Source organism: Amyelois transitella, chromosome 2 (assembly GCF_032362555.1).
Source record: "Amyelois transitella isolate CPQ chromosome 2, ilAmyTran1.1, whole genome shotgun sequence".
In the NCBI taxonomy this organism is placed as follows: domain Eukaryota; kingdom Metazoa; phylum Arthropoda; class Insecta; order Lepidoptera; family Pyralidae; genus Amyelois; species Amyelois transitella.
The window spans coordinates 4,631,917-4,651,090 of NC_083505.1; the positions used below are offsets into that span (position 1 = coordinate 4,631,917).

Consider the following 19,174-nt stretch of genomic DNA (forward strand, 5'->3'; position numbering starts at 1 on the left):
AAAGAACCTAAAACTCCACAACGATTTTAAAATCTGAATTTTTTGGAACAAAGTATAAGTGGCACATCATCTATTTTTGGATACCTACTTTCCTGCCAATAATTCTTTAAAATCGGGTTGGCTTTTTCCAGACTAAAGACTCTCTTCTACCGTAAGGGATAAAATATCACATAAGTATGTATGTACGACTCTTTCCCGGAGGGCTAGGCAAAGATTATATATGTTCACTTTGTTTAATCCGATTTTATTAAATTTTGTAACCTCGTCGGTACAGATTACTCTTGACCTGAACTTTCACCAGAAGAATCAGATTTGATCAAGGTTCTTCTAGGCCTTTCGTACAACCTTTCTTTCACAAACAACTCATTTCAATACATTATATGAATGCTTACCGGTTGCGTCTTGCCATCTACAAGTCGTATTCGCTTCCTGAGGTAATAAGCGATGATGGTGGCTGTGACTATGACCAGCACCAGCGCCCCCAAAGCTGTGACCGCGAGGAGAGCCCCCGTCCCGCCAGTCACGTTAGCCTCTTGGATGGATCCGTCTACTTTGGCCTCCGATACCCTCGTGCTACTGATCAGTAAATTCGATATCTGAAAAGAGATTTTCTTTAAAATTTACAATAAACAAGTGTGATACCCCACCTAGATTGGGTTCCCCTCTTAAAACTTCCAATAGACTTTGGTGAAAAACTCACATAATCTGACTAGTCTGCATAGTACTACACAAGTACATCTGGTGCACTTGCACCCACATACTTAGTGACGCTTAGTTACACCACACCATAGTTAACACCACATTCGATATGGCTACAATGCAATGTGGCCTGTACCAATACATTTAGATTTGGCTGCTACGATGCCGTAGGTCTTACGAGTTGGTAGATCAATTTAAAAACCAATACACGTCAAATTACCTATTCAATTTATTTGAACACTCTTTCTATCGGAAGAGAATAACAAAAGTGTTTCGTTTAAACGTCAAATGCTCCCAATTTGGACGATAACTTTATCAAGGCTGACCAATTATGAATATTTATCAGTATTCTATGGAAAAACACTGATTCCACGGTCATCCCATCCATTTCACTTGGCGCGCAAAATCAATACACAACCGATAAGGTTTATTTTTGTCTAGAGACCCTTTTTTTTAATTTTGTTATTTTTACTTGTCTATTTAGAAGTGACCAAGCTTCGAACAATTTTACTTTTGCTTACCTGATATACAACACGTAAGATGAATAAAATAACTAAATAATTATAACGCTACTCTAGCATTATATTTGGCAAGCCGTTCTGCTGAAGGATTTATCTGTTTCTGTGCCAAAGATCATCAAAATAGGTCCAGTCATTTTGTGTGAAAATATTACAAACAAATGTACATAAAAAGTAAATGTTTTCTCATAATAATGTTAGTAGGTAATAAAAAATAACATTATCCGACTTTTACAATACCTACCATTTGATATTTAATTTTTGCGGATGTTCCGTAATTTATATTCGGGCCGTTTCATAATAACTACCTCGTGTTATACCTACATGCATCACAAAAATCTTATCAAAATATGTATTAATTTTTTTGTTAAAATGCAGTCAATCTTGTTCGCGTGACAGGTTCTTGTGATAACGTGATAAAAATGTGTTAACGAAGACAGATGCGTCTGTAAAACTAATGGGGAAAGGGGAAGATAAGTAAACAACTTTAGGCTAAATAAGATAGTTTACTGCTTACAATATATATATTTTTAAGTAAAAGACGATTTTAGTTTCTGCAAATTTGATGATCTTGTTATCTCTCCTACCTATCCTTATATTTTCTTGGTACTAAAAGTAGTAATCTAATGTGTAGTAACTTACTTTAGCGGTGGGTGGTGATGCGGCATACCGGGAGTCTGAAGAGTTGGTGGTGCGAGCCTGCGGTGGGATGATGTTGTGGATCGGCTGCGGAGTCACTGGCACTGAGGGTGGTAACCAGGAAGATGTTAGGTGTATTTTGATAAACCAGTAGCTACTCGTATAATAAACGAAAAATAAGTTGGATTCAAAATGGCGGTGGTCTGCGCATGTGCTAAAACGCGATCGTACTATTTGAGAAAAAATAATTAATAAAAGTATCTAGTACTTAGTAGTACTACCTGTTCTGCTAATATTGTGATAAACATCTGTTCTCCGAAAAATCCGCTTGCGAACTTCGGCAGTGTTGTAAAATCTCTCTAGCTCTCTACCCATCCAACGATAGAATGTTAACTTAGGTACACATGATTTTATCCTTTTTTTTGATAAGCCCAGTTATAAAGGTGATAAAGTTATTCACCGCAACTATAAACTTTTTAATTCTTTAAAGCGATATGATGTAAATAGTCCCTAGTACTTATATCCTTCCTATTAGATAGCCAAGAAAGTATTAAAGAAGAGATTTTTTTGTGTGTGTATTTGGTAGGTACCTGTGCTCCTAGGACATTTGTAGCCAGTGGTGGTGGGTTCTCCGTTGGAGGTGCACACACAATAATGTCGGTTGTTGTCGTTTATGCATCCCGCCTCCTCAATTTCTCCACACGAATCCGGCTGACAAGGGCCGTTGAAATATATAACTGTGAAATTTTAATACTAATTAAATAATTGTAATCAGTTTAATGGAAATAGTGAAAACCCTCCGTAGATTCTTTTCGTAAGGGACAGGCACAGGGTCCGGACCCTTTGTGCCAGCAGTTCTCTTCAGCTGAGGGCAGACAGAAGTCTAACATACAGTCATCACCCTCCTAGCTTTAGTTCCAGTTACATCCTGACCTTTCTGGTGAGGAGCCTGAGGTTCGCCTATGTCTACCATTCTGGAATGGTGTGTTAGGTTTTTAAATAAAACGACTTCCGAGCAACCTATGTGGGTAGTCTTTCATACAATCTATGAAATTAGGTATTCGAAGTTTCTTACTTCGTTTGTCTTGGCCTTCTATTTGTTTTTCTTCCCTGACCACTCTGCTGGCATTGTCGCGCAATCTCTGAAACAATAAGTTATTAATTTTATTATTTTGTCTGTGTGCCACCGTTATTAAAGGACTTTGCTCAATTTTTTCTACTATAAAGTGATGATAGTGCTGTGAGAGTTCCGACATTTAAGAATAGGATCATTACCTACATTTGTTTCCTGTAGAATTCGGTTAATAAGCACTTTTATATAAGAGTTGTACATACACAACCAACGTCCAATAAAAGCATTCCCAAGGAGCAAGTCAAACCAAACAAACATGGAAAGGTGAAAGAGTTAAATACGTCTCAGGCATTCGCTTAAATGTAATAAATGTGTTTGTTTTAGGGTCCTTGAATAGAACAGAGGAATAATCATCACAAAATAGGTACTTATGTGTTATATTTATATAGATCAATATAAACTTAGCTAGATTTTTATAAGTATGATTGCGTAGCTAAATAAAGTAACGTTAATTATTTAATTACCTACTGGTTTTGCTATGATAATGGTGATGAATGAACGTGAGCTTTAATGGACATGGATGGAATGCATTAAATATTCCCTCTTGGAAATCCTGTGGCCATCGTCGCCCATACTAAGTAATTTAAACAACTAATTGCGCGCAAATTAAAACACTCGTATGGCGTAATATGTACCCACGGAACAGATACTTAGTAAAGTACCACAGTCCTTGATTCCTAGCTAGTATAAGTACTACAGCAAAGCTACTTATCTAGAACTTTTGTCCTGGTAATGCCATTGTCGATTACTTTTGTGACGGTAATGTAAATGGAACTAGAGAATTCACGTCTGATTTTCAGACTATATTAAATTCCATGAAACGAGCTGGGCTTACAAATTAAATCTATTTCACCTGAAATAGGAACAATGCGATGCGGCCTTTTACGCAAAGGGTATTTCATGGAATATGATTTACCAGGAGTAATTGAAATGTGAAGACCTAAAATAAACGTCACATAATTGGATGGATTGGATATAGCTATTTAGTACACATTTGACTACGAGTAAAGATCATCAGTCAAGACCAAACAAGACTCAATCACCTAAAAAGTACATTTACTTGTAGATACAAAGGTTGAACTAAATATTTGTTTTAAAGGTTTATACGGCTTTTTGCAGGCGAAAATTTACAGTTTAGACAGACACGGTTTCATTACAGAATATCTTATAATACTTAGTTACTTAAATTTGATTAGATGCGCGTTTTGACTCTCCTTTATCAGGATTCTAATGAACACTTCTACTGAAAAACTGCTAAGAACGTGAAACAATTTCCTGATACTCAACGTAACATTACCGCTTTGGCATCATGAGTGGTTTATAATAAAAATAATAACTCGATCTGTACGTTATCTGTGGAACGTTGAAGATGTTCGACTTGGAGCTATTTTGGCCACCTTATCTTGGAGAGTGGCCTGGCCGCACTGCGCCGTGGCCAGGGGTTACAATAAATCACTAATATCATATACCTAAGTGAATTACTGATGTACCACATTTATCTACAACGACAACGATAACAAACCTTTCAATATTATTGCTAGATCTAGACAGTTTGACGATCTTCTATCCTTCCTTATTGGCAGCTACTGTATGTGAATATATGTGTTTGTTCAAGAACCACCACTGAGGAGCAGTAAAGTAGATGTTGTACATTTCAAAAATAGGACTAAAATTTTAATTGTAAAAAATATTATGATATATGTGCAATTTTTTTTTATGACACGGCCACCTGCGCTTAGGATTTTTTGGTATAACTCACTGGATTGGTCTTGGTGGAAGAAATGAAATCAAGTCCTGAAATGACATCATATTATATGATTTCCCAAACCCAGAACACCACATTATTTAAAAAGATGTGATAAAAGACAAAGGCGCAAGAAAACTTCTTATCACATTGATCTTCCCAATTTTTTAATCGTGTTCATAGGAGAACAACGGGAGTTCCCCGAAGAGGGTCGAACCTCAGGTGATGATAAAACAGAGCATTAAATATTCTCAAAGCGAGATGGTGCTAGGCAAGTAGATAACATTACTAAAATTCACGGCATGTGGGTAGTACTTAGTTTGTAGTCAACGAACGAGAGATTTAATTACAAGTGTAACATATATTTCTTTGCTCGCTTTAATTTATATGTGAGGGAATACCAAGCGGAATCAGGCAAGATAAAAATCTGAAAATTTTGTTTTCTTCCTAAGATATTTCTAAATATAAGCTTGGGAATATTTATTTCTATGGTAGGTTGTTGAACCCAATACAATTGATCTAAAATTATGGATTTATGGAAGCCTAGGTGACATACCAAACCCACATGTATCCTCATTTACAACCTGGGAGCCACCTGTTACCACGAAACTATTATGAATTGCATAATTTGCTCACACCTTACTCAAAACTATTTTTATTTTATTTTAAAATTCAAACTATTGGTAAAGTTCATTTTCACTGAATATTTAAAGAAATATATTGTGTCTATTTTATTTCCTTATGTTTTTGTTCTCTTTATTCGTCTATATCTTGTTGACTGGAATAATTTTAACTTTTCAATGAAGTCCATTCAGTAGCAAAAAGTTAAATTACTTGTTAGCAAGTAAATTAATTGTCGTTTATTTCACTGTCAGACTTTACTTGTGAGCCACATAATTATTAGGTGCTTTTAACACTTATAGATATTTTATCTTGATGAAAACTAAATTCAATTTAAGAAGTGAATGCTCGATCACCATTAGGCGCTATTACTCAAATGCGAACCGTAAATATTTATAGTTCCATTATGAAAACGATAATATGGATTTACGATTGAATACTGTAGGGGCGTGTAACAATATCCATATTATTAGATTGCGGCGAGTTATTGCACAATCAGTAGCTTTTGAAGTAACGGGAAATCTTGGTAACGAAGTCTTCATTGTGGAAATTGAAATGTGATCGTGGCTGTCGAAACACGTCTGTTTAATGCGAACTGCGTATGAGAAGATCAACGAGTAGGTAAATATTAGACCTTGGTGTATTAGAAAATAACGCATTTGGGAAACATGCACATTGCACAATCTTGTAAACATTGTTTTAATATCATACAGGTGGTTTTTACGAAGTCAAAATGAGAAAAACTTTGATATATAATCTTATAATTTATATGGCAGGCAGAAAATATTGTTTTAATATCTAAAACAATATTTGGTTTACCGGTCTCTGTGGTTCACCGGTAGTACCTACGCTTGTCTGTGACACCGGAGGTCCCGGGTTCGAATCACGGCCAGGACGATGAGAAAAGAACTTTTTCTGATTTATTTAATAAAAGAAGGCACATTTTCTTTGCAAATGTCTGATTTGCATAAGAAACTTTTGAGAGAATGAATATTGTTTACGTAAGTACTTATACCATATTGCGAATCTGCACTGTAGTAGGTAATAATCTGAGTAGGTCTTCTACTTTACAATAAATTTAAAGTAAATACAAAAGGATTAGGTATTTTAATATCCAGTATACTCGTAAAGTGAAAGCACAACTTTCTTACCAGTAAGGTGACATCATTGATGTAATTGTTATTGTTAGAGGTTTCGCAGTGTATGGTGTATTTCCAAAGATCTTCAACAGATCCTTTACCATTATACCCTATAACCTTCCTGAGTTTGTGTTCAATTCATTTGAAAACCACATTAAATCATACATGCAGACGTGTATTATACAGAGCCTCCTTTTTTTGAAGAGCGAGGGCAAGGAAGAGCAGTTTCCTATGTCATGTCATATTTTTGATTATTTGATTTTATTATGATTTACATCAACTTCTTAAGTTAATAGTTAAGACATTTAAAGTATTTATTTATGATACTTTGTTGTGATAAATAGTAGAATGATTAAAGCCTGTATTTGTACGAAAGCATCGATTTATCACTGAGATAAATTGAAGGCAAGTTAAGCTCCATTTCCTGATTGTGTTGTGGTGACGCGTATATTTTTTGCTTTATCTTTAACCTGTTACATTACAAGCCTGTTACTTTGTGTACTTAATACTTAACAATGCTGATTTCTTTACGATACATATCAGAAAATGTTGATGAAAATTCTAATGTTAAATTACTTAGTCGTAACAAATTATTATTTTTTCATCTTTCGTGCTTCGCAACTTAGGTCTGGGCAGGTCCATATTGGGCGTTTTGTTTATTTATTTGAACACGTAAAATGTTGAACAGGTGGACTTAATGCCATAAGGCATTCTCTGCCAGTCGAACTTTTGGACTAAACTTGATGTGGGTGGTGGGTGCCTAATTAAAAACTTTCTCTTTGCATGAAAGGAGCGGAACGTCATTAACGTATCAAGTCCACACTAATTACTTGAAAATTTCTATTACAAATTAAAATTTAAAAGGTATCGTTGGTAGTTAAATTACCACGACTTTTCAGTCCTATCCTACCTACTCTAAGAGTAAAGTAAACCCATACGAGTCTTAAATATAGTGATATAATATTGTAAGTATTTTAAAAAACTTAAATAACGTACCCGTGAACCAGGTACTGTACTCTTTGGTACTTCGATTCTGTGAGAATTAAAAAAAAATGGTAAATGACGCAAAAAAGGTAGGTTTATAAGTTTGTATAAAGTGGCTTTCGTTTGTAACTTCTAAATAAGTTAATTGTTTTCAAGTATGTTTTTTTTTATGGACTCGAAACCTTATTCGTGTGATAATTCTTGGTCACGATTTTTTTATCGCTCAGTGGTTTAAAAGTAATAATGTAGGTTAAGTAAGAAGAACCCCAAGTATTTAAGGGCCCATTGATGAGAGGTTTTAATTTGTACTAGTTGATTGAATTTTTAGAAAATTTAAAGTCAGTTTAACGGCACTAAAGTTACTAGGGTAGAAGTGGAGAACACTTCTAATATCAAATCTTCTAATTTATATTCAAAGAAGATATTTTACCAAGAAATTACTTACTTATTTTTTTAATTCTATAATTAATAATAAAGGTTAATTTACGAGTCAAACAAATCTCGTAAATTAGACGCGGGTTTAATAATAATTACTGAATTATCTTGTACAATGGCTAAAATGTTTGCGTAGGAACGCAAATTACTCGTAAAAGAATCTTTAACATTTTAAAGTAGGTAAAACATTGATCGGTTTTTAAAAAATGTAACTATTTTAATTTGAATATATTGATACTGTTGGAAATACCTAAAATAATACACTAAATTTGAAAGAGTCCATAAATCACGCAAGTGAATCTATGGTAATCTATTTATAAAAATCATATTGTCCATAAGTTGCGGTTCAGCCACATTCCGAATAGTAAAATATTTATCACTCCCAATAAAGTTTCCGTGTTCGTGAGAAAATTTCAACGTTCCCTGTTATCTCCGGTTCTAAAATTATTTTTACTTCTACTGAAATTCTCTCTAAGTATCGACTTAGTGTATTTCGAAACGAATTTTAAAACCATATTTCGTAATTATTGTTCTACATACATATATAATAAATATCTATTTTTATAGCTTGCGCTCTCGAGGATTTTCAATTCAAACTATTAAATAGTTATAACTATTAAAGTAATTCCAAATTATTAAAACTTTTGCAGTCCAATACAATTACGAAAAATACCAGATAATATTCAATCTCAGTCACAGTTTTGTCTTTAAGCTTCAATTGGCCGAGAATTCCTAAGGTAATATTGCACATTTTTAAATAGCAGTAATGATTTAAATAAATAGGCAAAATTATCTTAATTCAACAAATTTAATTTAAATAATGTCAATTAGAGAATGAAATTTTTTGGCACGGATTGAGTGACAGACAAGGCAACGCACAGCTTAAACACGACGTCGAAATATTTCAACACGAAAATAAAAGGCGATATTACGCTGGCGGTGAAACAGTCAAAAGGTACACATTGTGATAACTGAATGGTGTCTGGATGTAAAGTTATAGTGCACTATTTGCCTAAGCTAACTAAGCTCCATAAAGTGCGCAATTAGCAGCCCTTTTATTCAAAGCTCTAATAGGATTAGCGAGGTTTCAGTATCGCTCGATAATTCGGCCTTCATACCCGAATGAAGCCTTGGTACTTTGTGAAGGTCTCCTCTTTTGCCATTTACAGTGATTGCTAGTAATTTGTTTTATATCGTAGTATTATGAAACATGAACATATTATTAGGAGACACGTTATGTTAGGAGATACAATTTTCGTTTTTTTATCTATTGATACTACTACTATTGTAGTTGTCGTCGAATAAATTACTTAAAAATAAGTAAAGTACCGCTTCCAAAGCGGTAACAAAGTGCCCTGCAGCATTTTCTTCGACAACGTCAATTTCACAATAAATCCAAACTTAGAATTAGAAATGTGGACGACAGTATACATTGTTATCTTAGTATGATTGTAAAAGAACACCCTCGAATCTTTATCTCTAAAGGAGTTAACAAAGCCAATAGACACAAGAAATGAAGGGCAAATTAAGTGTCATAATCGTAAAGAAGAACCTCAAGTTTATAAGTTCGATGGCTAAAGTTTTTGCCGAATGTTCTGGAAGTAGTAAGTAGTTTCATTGTAGTTTGGTTTGGACATCGACATTTAGTTAAATAACCCTAATGTTAGACAAATACGAATCTTTATCTGTTTCTTTGATACAATCACTCTAATCTCCATAAACGTAAGCTTTATCAGTTAACTACATAATCAATTTGTTGAACACCGTCGATCTAGTATCTTGCAACTTACTTAGATTGTGATAACTTAAATAAGGAATGTCACACAATAAAGGGATCTTTATCGCGTTGGTCGGGTATCGATATTGTTTGATACGGTACTTAACATAATGCGATCGGTGTGAATAGGCGTCAGAAATGTTCAAGCCGACCAAACATTAGCTTAATTTGTTAGGACAACTGTTTAGCTTGAGGTAATATTAAAGTTAACTAAAGCGTTGATTGTAACAAATTATTGAGTTCTATTATACCTTATTTATTTTAAGACAAGAGTAAAAAATCTATTTTTATTATGCAACATATTTTCAATGTTTGTGACGCAATGTGAATGTGACCACTCTACTAAATTGCTGTCCGGGCTTATCGCAGAGAGGTGAAATCTAACTGTTCTCAAACTGATAATAAACTAATGCGTGGTCAGCCTTCATCGAGTCAAGAGCACCCACGGGACGTCACTATGATAGATTGTACCGCAGATAACCAGAAAGATGTAGCCCGAAGATATGGTGCCGATAGGAAACAATAGGTAAGTAATATACACAGAGCAAACGCCCTGATTGTGGGCGGTGCGGGCGACTATGTTCTGTGCTGACAAACAATAAGAAATTTACTAAAGTCATTGCGTACACCTCCACAAATATCGATTCATTACAAATATTGTTAACATTTAGTTTTGATAAATGAACGCCATAAATCAGGATCAATAAATCAAACTGAGGTAAATTAAGGCGTCATCGCAGGAATTGAATTCACAATATTCACAGGGTCTTTTAGATAGAACCTCTTTCACTTAATATTTAGAAATCTGTGGATTTTGTAATGTGAATAAAATAACATATAGGTCTATCTATTAATATATAGGCGAAGCCACTAAAAGGATTTTGCTGTTTAATTTAGTATACTAAGATGACCTAAGAGACGTAACTCAAACGGGAGAAGTTAGCCCGGGGCTTCCATGCTGTGAAAGTTTAGTTATATGATATCACTAAATTTTCCCGGAAAGGGGCCTGATCCAGATTTTATTATAAAATCAGGGTTTTCATAATAATGTTAGATATATGCAAGTTTCCTCTAAGTTTATTTTTCCATGAAAAGGATGAACAATAGAACTGAATTTGCTATCCGAAAATGATACGATTAAAATATACTCGTATTATACTTATTTCAAAAAGCTTTAAGCATATCCCATTTCCGAACCTAGCAAAGTAAACACAAAATCTTTCTGCAAAAGCTCCGTTTGTGTTTTAGAATAAGCTCGAAATTTGAATAGGTAGTTTTTGCAAAACCAAACACAAATGTGTGAAAGCTCACACATTAGATCATCTGGAGGGAATTTAGAATTCCTCGTATATGTGGGTTACTGTTTTAGGAACAAAAGAAGTAGGTATATGGCGGGGATGAGGAGGTGGGGGGGCGGCGCGGGCGCACCGTCTGCGTACACCTGGCAGGGCAGGCGCGGGCCGATCATTAAAAATGTTTATTTAAAAATCCGACCGCTTAACGCCAGTTAATGTTATGTGAGAGTGAACCAGCCAGACTGTATTATCATGAGATTTATAGCATTTACGAATTTAGCTTGATTTTTGTATATATAATTCGAGAGCGAGCGTTTCAGATTATTATTGAATATATAAGCAGTATTTGTAAAATTTAATTTTGACAGTTTGTACATAAGTCATTGAAATAATAATCTCTGTCGTAAAAGAAAGTAATTTAATTAAAATTAGCTTATATAGGAAGAATATTAAAAATGTAAAACGTATGCCGTGTGGTTTCCGTCATTTTAGTTAGAATAAGACTACTCCATCTCTTTCCTCGCATCTGTATTAGGTGACTAGTCTGTCACTACAAGTTTGAATTTCAATTCCATTTTCAAGCTGCCGAATGTAGCCACTTTTTGCGAGACTGTTGGCTTTGTTTACCCCGTAATGGGATAAAGACGTGATTATATTTATGAATACATGTATGTAAACATATGCGAAGTCCCTGGAAAATATTGTAAAACATCATTGAAATAACAATAAAAACACAGAACTTATAACCTGATTTAATTCAACCACCCACAAATTTGTATCTTATATGAGTGAGTTAGAACCCTAACAAAGTAATGATGAAAACATATTTACATACAGATATTTTCAATAAAAGTTTCAACTGCAAACCAAATTGGATTTCACGGAAAGTTTCTAACTACTAGAACAAATTTTCATTCGTCGTTACAAAACACGCCTCCAGCCTGTTTCTAGCCGGCTTAATACAAGTAGTTAGACGTTGATGCTTGTTGCACGATGCCGTCCACCGCCTTACAACATTATGGTCTGTCTATTTTCCTAATGTGTCTTAACACCGCCGCTCCACAGATCCGACTGTGCTATAACAACACAACTCTTCCTGAAACATCAACAACGTATCAACCATTATAACCATCGCAGACAAAAATACAAATGAAATCATAGCCCTTTATTTTGTTTATTTACATTCTATGGGCCTTGATTACTTTAAGTAAACTTCCATGGATATTTCCTAATATAAACATTTAAATATATTGATAGTTAAAATGGTTTTAAGTTGTAAAGAATATGAGTCTTCTTCGTTATGTGATAAAGGCATATCAATAGACACTTTTTTTAAGAATACTGAAAGATCCATTTTTGAGAAATCTTGTTTGGTATTTCCAAAAAGTGAAATGAGTATTCTTAGAGGCACTTTTCGGCATATCATTCCCTTTTTGATATGACAAATATCTAACTAAATAGTAAGTTACGTAAAGATCTGTCCACAGCGGAATTCTCATGCACACAATTTCCGTGATGGACGGATTTAAGCGAGTGGGATGACAAAAAAGGTAGGTTCGTTAATCCAAATGCGGCTGTGACAAATATGCTGAATGTTTACTCAGCAGTAAAGGCGCCTAAAGCGCTCTAAACTATGACATAAAAAGTTTAAAAAGCTCTCAGTAGATCAAACAAGACGAGTGTCGCTCGGCAGACGGCGGTGTAGGGTTACGGGCGCGTGGGTCACATTCGTCCCGTATAATAAACACCAGATTGGTGTCAAAAAGAACACTTTTATTATCCCATCAAACCGTAAACCTCAGCACAAGTGTTTATTTTTAATAAATCTTCCGCGAAGGCTGCCCCCGGCTTTGATCTACCGATTGTAGTTTTAACTTCGGGTTATAAATTCATACTAATGCAATTTGACATACAATTGTATTGCGGTACACTAAATGGCCAATATTCAGGTTTACGTTTCAATAAAACTCAGCTGGTAATGTTTTGAGGCGCCCTGAATTCTCTTAATGTTATTTTGGTAATCAGTTCGTTCTGATGTAATTTCCAAATTTACAATAAATAGCCAGTTCTGGATTTACCTACGTTGAAGATATTTTAATGCTGGATAATATATGTATATAATTCAATTCTCTCATTAAGCCAAATAGCTGTATGTGGCCATTCAGTCTTTTCAGGCTCTGTCTACCCCGCAAGGGACATAGACGTGACCATATGTATGTATGTATAATATATAATACTAAGCGTAATATTTAGATGTAACTAATAGCAAGGCATTTCTTTATGTAACTACGTATTCGACTAATGTATTTTATCCTTAGCACACAACAGTTGAATTTGTGTTGCATGAGATTATAAAAAGCATTGGATTGCAGTTGCTTAATTGAAGAGAAAATTCCATTATATGAGCTTACAAATGCCTGCTTTCACGATAATACGGCGAAAGCGAGTGGAGAGGATGCACGAAGAATGCGAATCACGTACGATCCTAACTGTGTTTCTGACGATTAGTGCGTAATGTTAGCTGCGAAAATGTTGAACAACCGGCTTCCTGTAATATCTTTGTTTTCTAATTGTCTCTGATTAGAGTAAAAGAGAAAAATTGAATTTTTTAGATCCCCGTTTGTAAATATTTTATTAAAATTTTGGTAAATCTTAAAATTTTATTACAATTTCAACTTCATTGGAACTTAAAATCAGTTTAATAGTTTTCAAGATATTAATAAGAATGTAAATATTTTGACATTAAGAAAGACATTTGTGACACTGAAAGAAAATATCTGCGAAATCTGCGTTCATGTATTTAAACAGTAAAGTGACAATTCATAATTCAAAATATTACAGGAAGGTATAGCAACAACAAAAATAATCAGAAGGTAAGCGTTCACGGCGAACGAATTCAAGTATAAATAATTTTATTGTTCATCGATGAAGAGTCAATTCATGAAAAAGCTCATGGCTCAAGTAATGCGAATGGAAAATGCGATGGTCTTGACATTAAATTGGGACCGCAGTCACCTGATGCTGATGCTGTCGAGCCGATTGATAAAGTACTGCGTACATGAATTTGGACCGCGAGAATTGTTGGCCGCGGGCGCGTTCGGAACTACGTCCTCATTGCAAGACCCGACCCACATACAGCAAAATAAAGAGAGCGCAGAATTTAATACGAAAAGAGATGAATATTTAACAAAAAAGATTAAGAGGACAGCAATATAACGAACGGTAAAATTTTACGAATAACGATTCCTTGGAATCTCAAGAAAGGTACCTATGTGTAATCCAAGATGATGATTGCACGCTTCTAGAATCTATACTCACATGAGAAAGAGATTAATTTGCAATTTTGATTGTTATTGTATTGACATACTGAAGAGATTTTGTCAATTTTTTTACCATTAAAAAGGAACATGTGAATAAAGGTATCTGAAGTACCACGGGTGAAGCTGTGGCGGGCCGCTAGAAAAATATAAGACTAGGTAATGGTTGCTTTTCTATATAGTTCCTAAGTATGAAAAGCCTTTCTTTATGTTCTTTTAAAAAAAAAGTTTTATTTGGTTTATATTTTAAAATACATTAACGACATGTTCGGCACTTGAATTTGAAATGAAATGAACTTTTAAAATGAGCTACTTCTCAGCATTCTATATATTTTGCCCGCACTTTGCACAATGAACCTTTAATTAGACGGGGCAGTGTTCAAACGCATGTCTTTGCCTAGTTCGAACGATATCACACCGTTAGATATACAATACATTTAATTTCAAGTGCAATGTTATTTTCATCCAAAGAGAAATGATTTAAAATTGGAAGCATGAATACCTCAAAAAAGAACAGTTTAAACTCACACTAATTTATTTTTATTAACAAATTGGGAATGAAAAAGTGTGCTTGTAATTTTACATTATGTAAGTATAGGTATGTATATATTTTTTTTCTATTAGGACTGAACCCTGCTTTATTTGAAGTCTTCTGAAACTGTTTTTGATATTTTTATTTGTATATGGGTAAATATGATAAATAACAAATAGATAAAAATATCCTCTTATAACTGTATTACTTTGGCTGAACGTGATCTCCGCTCCATACCGGCGATCAATTGACGGGAATTACAACGGTACTAAGTATAGTAATGGGAGCAAATGGAATGTTTCCATTTGTACAACAGTTGCAATATTTACTTGCTTATCTTGCCCTAATCCTCTTCTACTGATCCTGTCCTACTTAAATAATAAACGCGAAAGTCCGTAAAAGGAGCCTTAATGATTCGTTGTCCACGTCACAACTTTACAAATGCTCATACCTAAAGGGTAAGAGAAGATCTCCACAGATTAATAAAAACCTATGGACCGCAAACTTCGTAGAAAATGCAACAAGCTTTTAACCTTTCCTGCAACAATTTCTCGTACCAAACAAAAATTCCAATACCAAGAAGACACAAAATAGGCTAAAACTATAAAAAATATGAACATGTTAAAATCTGAATTAAACTGATTAAAAAGTTAATGTAAAAGATACTACAAAAAAATTTGTTTGATATCAAACACATGAACTCCAAGGGCTTACTCATTGTTGTTTACAAACATTACTGTTTAATGTTCACGTTGAATGATTAACACGTTTTTAAATGACGGTAATTGAAGTTTGAACAGTTACCGGGTCATAAGCTTACATTAATCAAGTTCAATATAGACTCCCACTTCTGACGATGGCAGATAACTTTTTGGCGGAATCTAGACCTTATGTTAGTGCTCCCAGAATAACCAATCATACAACTTTTTCTGTACATGACTAAGATGAAATAAAAGAAGACCTTTTTATATTTTTTACATCATTCAACTTATAAGGACCAGATACAACCAAATTAGAAGATGACAAAAGTTTTAAAGCACCAGTGAAATTAATAGTTGTATAGTCTAAGGTTGTGAGATAAAATAAAAAGAAAATAAGGATTTCAAAATAATACACGATATAACTGCAAATTGGGGACAAGCAGACCACGGCACCCGTCAGAAATTGCGCACATACCAGACCAGCTAACCAAAGGAAGGAAGTATCGTAAAAAACCGAGTTGCCATTGAATCATGCTTGTGGTCTTGTGTTACGTAATTCGAAAATGTGATTTCATTATTTTTTATGAACTAAGTAAAACTTTTTATAATCACGTCTATATCCCCTGCGGGGTAGACAGAGCCAACAGTCTTGTAAAGACTGATAGGCCACGTTCAGCTATTTGGCTTTAAGATAGAATAATGATAGCTTTAAAGAATGTTTTTTAATAATAAACATAGGCTTCAGCCATGTAAGGATTTTCGTTATTACTAAGATAAAAAAACCCCTGGAAAATACAAGTACAAACATATTATGAAGGCAACGTCGTCGGTAATCGGATCGAAATACAATAGATAAATCTCTTTTGTACTCACGTAAAATGTTCATTTGTGAATTTCAAACCATGGTTCATTGGAAAATTTAGATTCGTAGAATTCATTTGGATTTGTCCTACGTATAGAATAGATTACAAGAATATATGATATTTTGTATACGACTGATTCATTTCTCGTGAAATTCAATTGAAATTATTTTGGAATTTTAGTACAATTGTATTATACTAAAATTCGTACAATTGAGTGCACTCATCTTTCTGCCCATTTTTCCATTAATAATTTCTGTACCCTTGTGGTATATGAAAGATTTAAATATGACTATACAGGAACGAGACTTTGTGTCTGATCAAACATAAGCGCCTGTCTGTAAAAACTTTGTAAATTTTTTTGCTTATTTCACAGCTTAGTAAGTAAAAGTTTGAATTAGTTTGAATTAGTTAACCTAATACTCGTAATTAGCCCGAGGCGTCGCTCCTTTGAAAGTTATGTTAAACAAAGAATCATAATTATAACCACGCCTCTTTTCCGAAGGGATAGGCAGAAACTACATCTTACAATTTTCCACGATCATTCCATACGTTTTTCTCTTGCAAACCATCGTTGCAGTATACCTAATACGTAATCATCGTATCTCCAGATTGTAATCTTAATTTCGCTTTTGCTGTGAAATCGATAATTTTAGTGCATATATCGACGGGCGGAATCGATGGTAATCGGTTGAAATATCGATACCTCGGGCATGAATTAGACAGGCGTGGGATGCTGCAGTCACAGACTGACGACCATACGGAAGTTGCATTTTAAGTAAACAATTTTAAAGCTCACTTAATGATACTCTTAAACGAGTTATATATTTAATCAAGTTTGTATTTTATAAAGAGCATAGCTCGTGTTAAATATAAATAAGGAGAAGTGAGAGCATAGAAATCCCAACGAGTGTGAAACAATAATTTGCGGGTGCGCATGGAAATTCCAACCCGGCTTCTATTGAATTCAGCTATTTATACAGTGGGTAAGAAAATAACAACATGTTTAGGCCATTATTATTATAACCTAACAATTGCTTTCGGTTATATTAGTATAAAATGGTAAGTGTAGATTAATTTGTACCCCACAAGGGATTTACACTTGATTATATGGATGGATGGATAGACTACTTTCTATGATGATTAACATCTTATCCTTCCGTATTTTTATTATTTTGTGGCGAAGTGAATACAAAAACTCGTCCGCCCTTGAGCTGGCGGTCTGTTTATTTGATTGTCGTCTAGCACTTAACGCCGACGTCGATATTGGCTATTTTTGCACGGTATCTACATAAGAAAACTCAGTGAAATCTATTGATTTGCAAATTTTGCAATGTTTTTATTATAACAGGATCTTTATATCGTAAGTTCGAGAAGTTGAATTTCCAACCGGCGGAAATAGAATGGAATAAGTAATCTGAAATTGGTTAATAGGGGATCACTTGGTATTTGTATGTACCGTGCAAAAATGGCCAATATCGACATCGGGCTTGCTAATTAGTAAATCTGAATTCTGGATTCATATTGAAGAATACTAAAAAAAAAGTATGAAAGGTTACAAAAATTAAACACCGTAACATAAAAAGTTGTTACGATTCTGTCATTAGTTTGAGTCTGTCAAAAGCTTTTGTATTGAGTTTAACGTAATAAGGTACATTATTCAGTGTGCACTATCTACTTAATGCTTAAACTTTATTTAATGATGTCCAAAAAAGGATATCAGCAATCGGTTCTCAGAGATCATATAAATATAGATGTGTTCCTTTTTAGGGTGTCTTGGTCAAGTGACTGGTTCTCTGGTCATCAGGATCGTATTGCATCGACAAAAAATTTACTCTCAATAAGGTCTTATTGTATTAATATTGCACTTTTTGTGCAGCAAACACATACCCAAATGGAAAAATCGGTTTCCGATTACGATCTGACAAGCTTTATTGCCTTTTTATTTCAATATAAGGTTTAGATCACATAATCACTAAAAGTTCCTACTAAGTCAGTTTAAACGTATACTTTTTTAGGACAAGTTTAACAGACTGCACTACTTTAATAGCGTGGTGTACGGAAGAATAGAATGAGATCGCTGATTACTGACTAAAATTCGACAGTGGCAAGAATAAGCTCATGAAGAAGTTAGATTGCCACAACAATGAAAAGAAAATAACTTAAGAAGTACTTACTATTTTTCAGAATTTACTAATTAATTAATTGCTTCTATAAAATGCAAGCTATGGAATATCATTCACAAAGAGTTTTATTTAAGTCAGCTGTTTTGGCTGACGGTTATAAACTTTGACAACTAAATGTGCTGGATCAATTGCTCTCACAAACACCCAATAACATGCAATAATATTGAATTAATCAAATAAATTGCTTATTATCAATATGTAAATATGTACATGTTTCTAATAAATCACACAATTAGTCATCCCAAACTTGTTTGGAAGTTGTAACTGGCTGTTATACTGTACAATTCTTGTTTTTTTTTTTTAAATTTAGGAATTACTTTGACCCCGGGTCAATGTGATTTATGTGTGTAGACAGCATAACCTTTGAACCATCCAAACATGATATTGGTAGCCCATGAGAATTTACAAATTGGTATCATACATTGATCTGATGATATTGCGGTGTTTAACCTTCTGACTAAACTAATAATTTTCGCATTGGGGGTCCGTTACAATGAAGTACTAAAGTCAAACCTATGGCTATTGTACTTACCCCACGCATTATTCACTGGCATAGATTACCTGAATAGGGACAATAAAAATTAGGAATGTCACC

General features: G+C 34.1%; 1 protein-coding gene across 2 annotated transcripts in view; it reads right to left on the reverse strand.

Moving 5' to 3' along the window:
• LOC106143116 (tyrosine-protein kinase transmembrane receptor Ror) overlaps positions 1–19,174 on the reverse strand; it is a 34,907-nt gene that overhangs the window by 3,423 nt on the left and 12,310 nt on the right. For both annotated transcript variants that reach the window (XM_013345112.2, XM_013345111.2), the window contains exons 2-5: positions 2,932–2,998; positions 2,447–2,593; positions 1,860–1,960; positions 393–596 (exon numbers count right to left, since the gene is read on the reverse strand). In XM_013345112.2, coding sequence (XP_013200566.1) covers positions 393–596; positions 1,860–1,960; positions 2,447–2,593; positions 2,932–2,998 — 519 coding nt within the window. The remainder of the gene's footprint in view (positions 1–392; positions 597–1,859; positions 1,961–2,446; positions 2,594–2,931; positions 2,999–19,174) is intronic.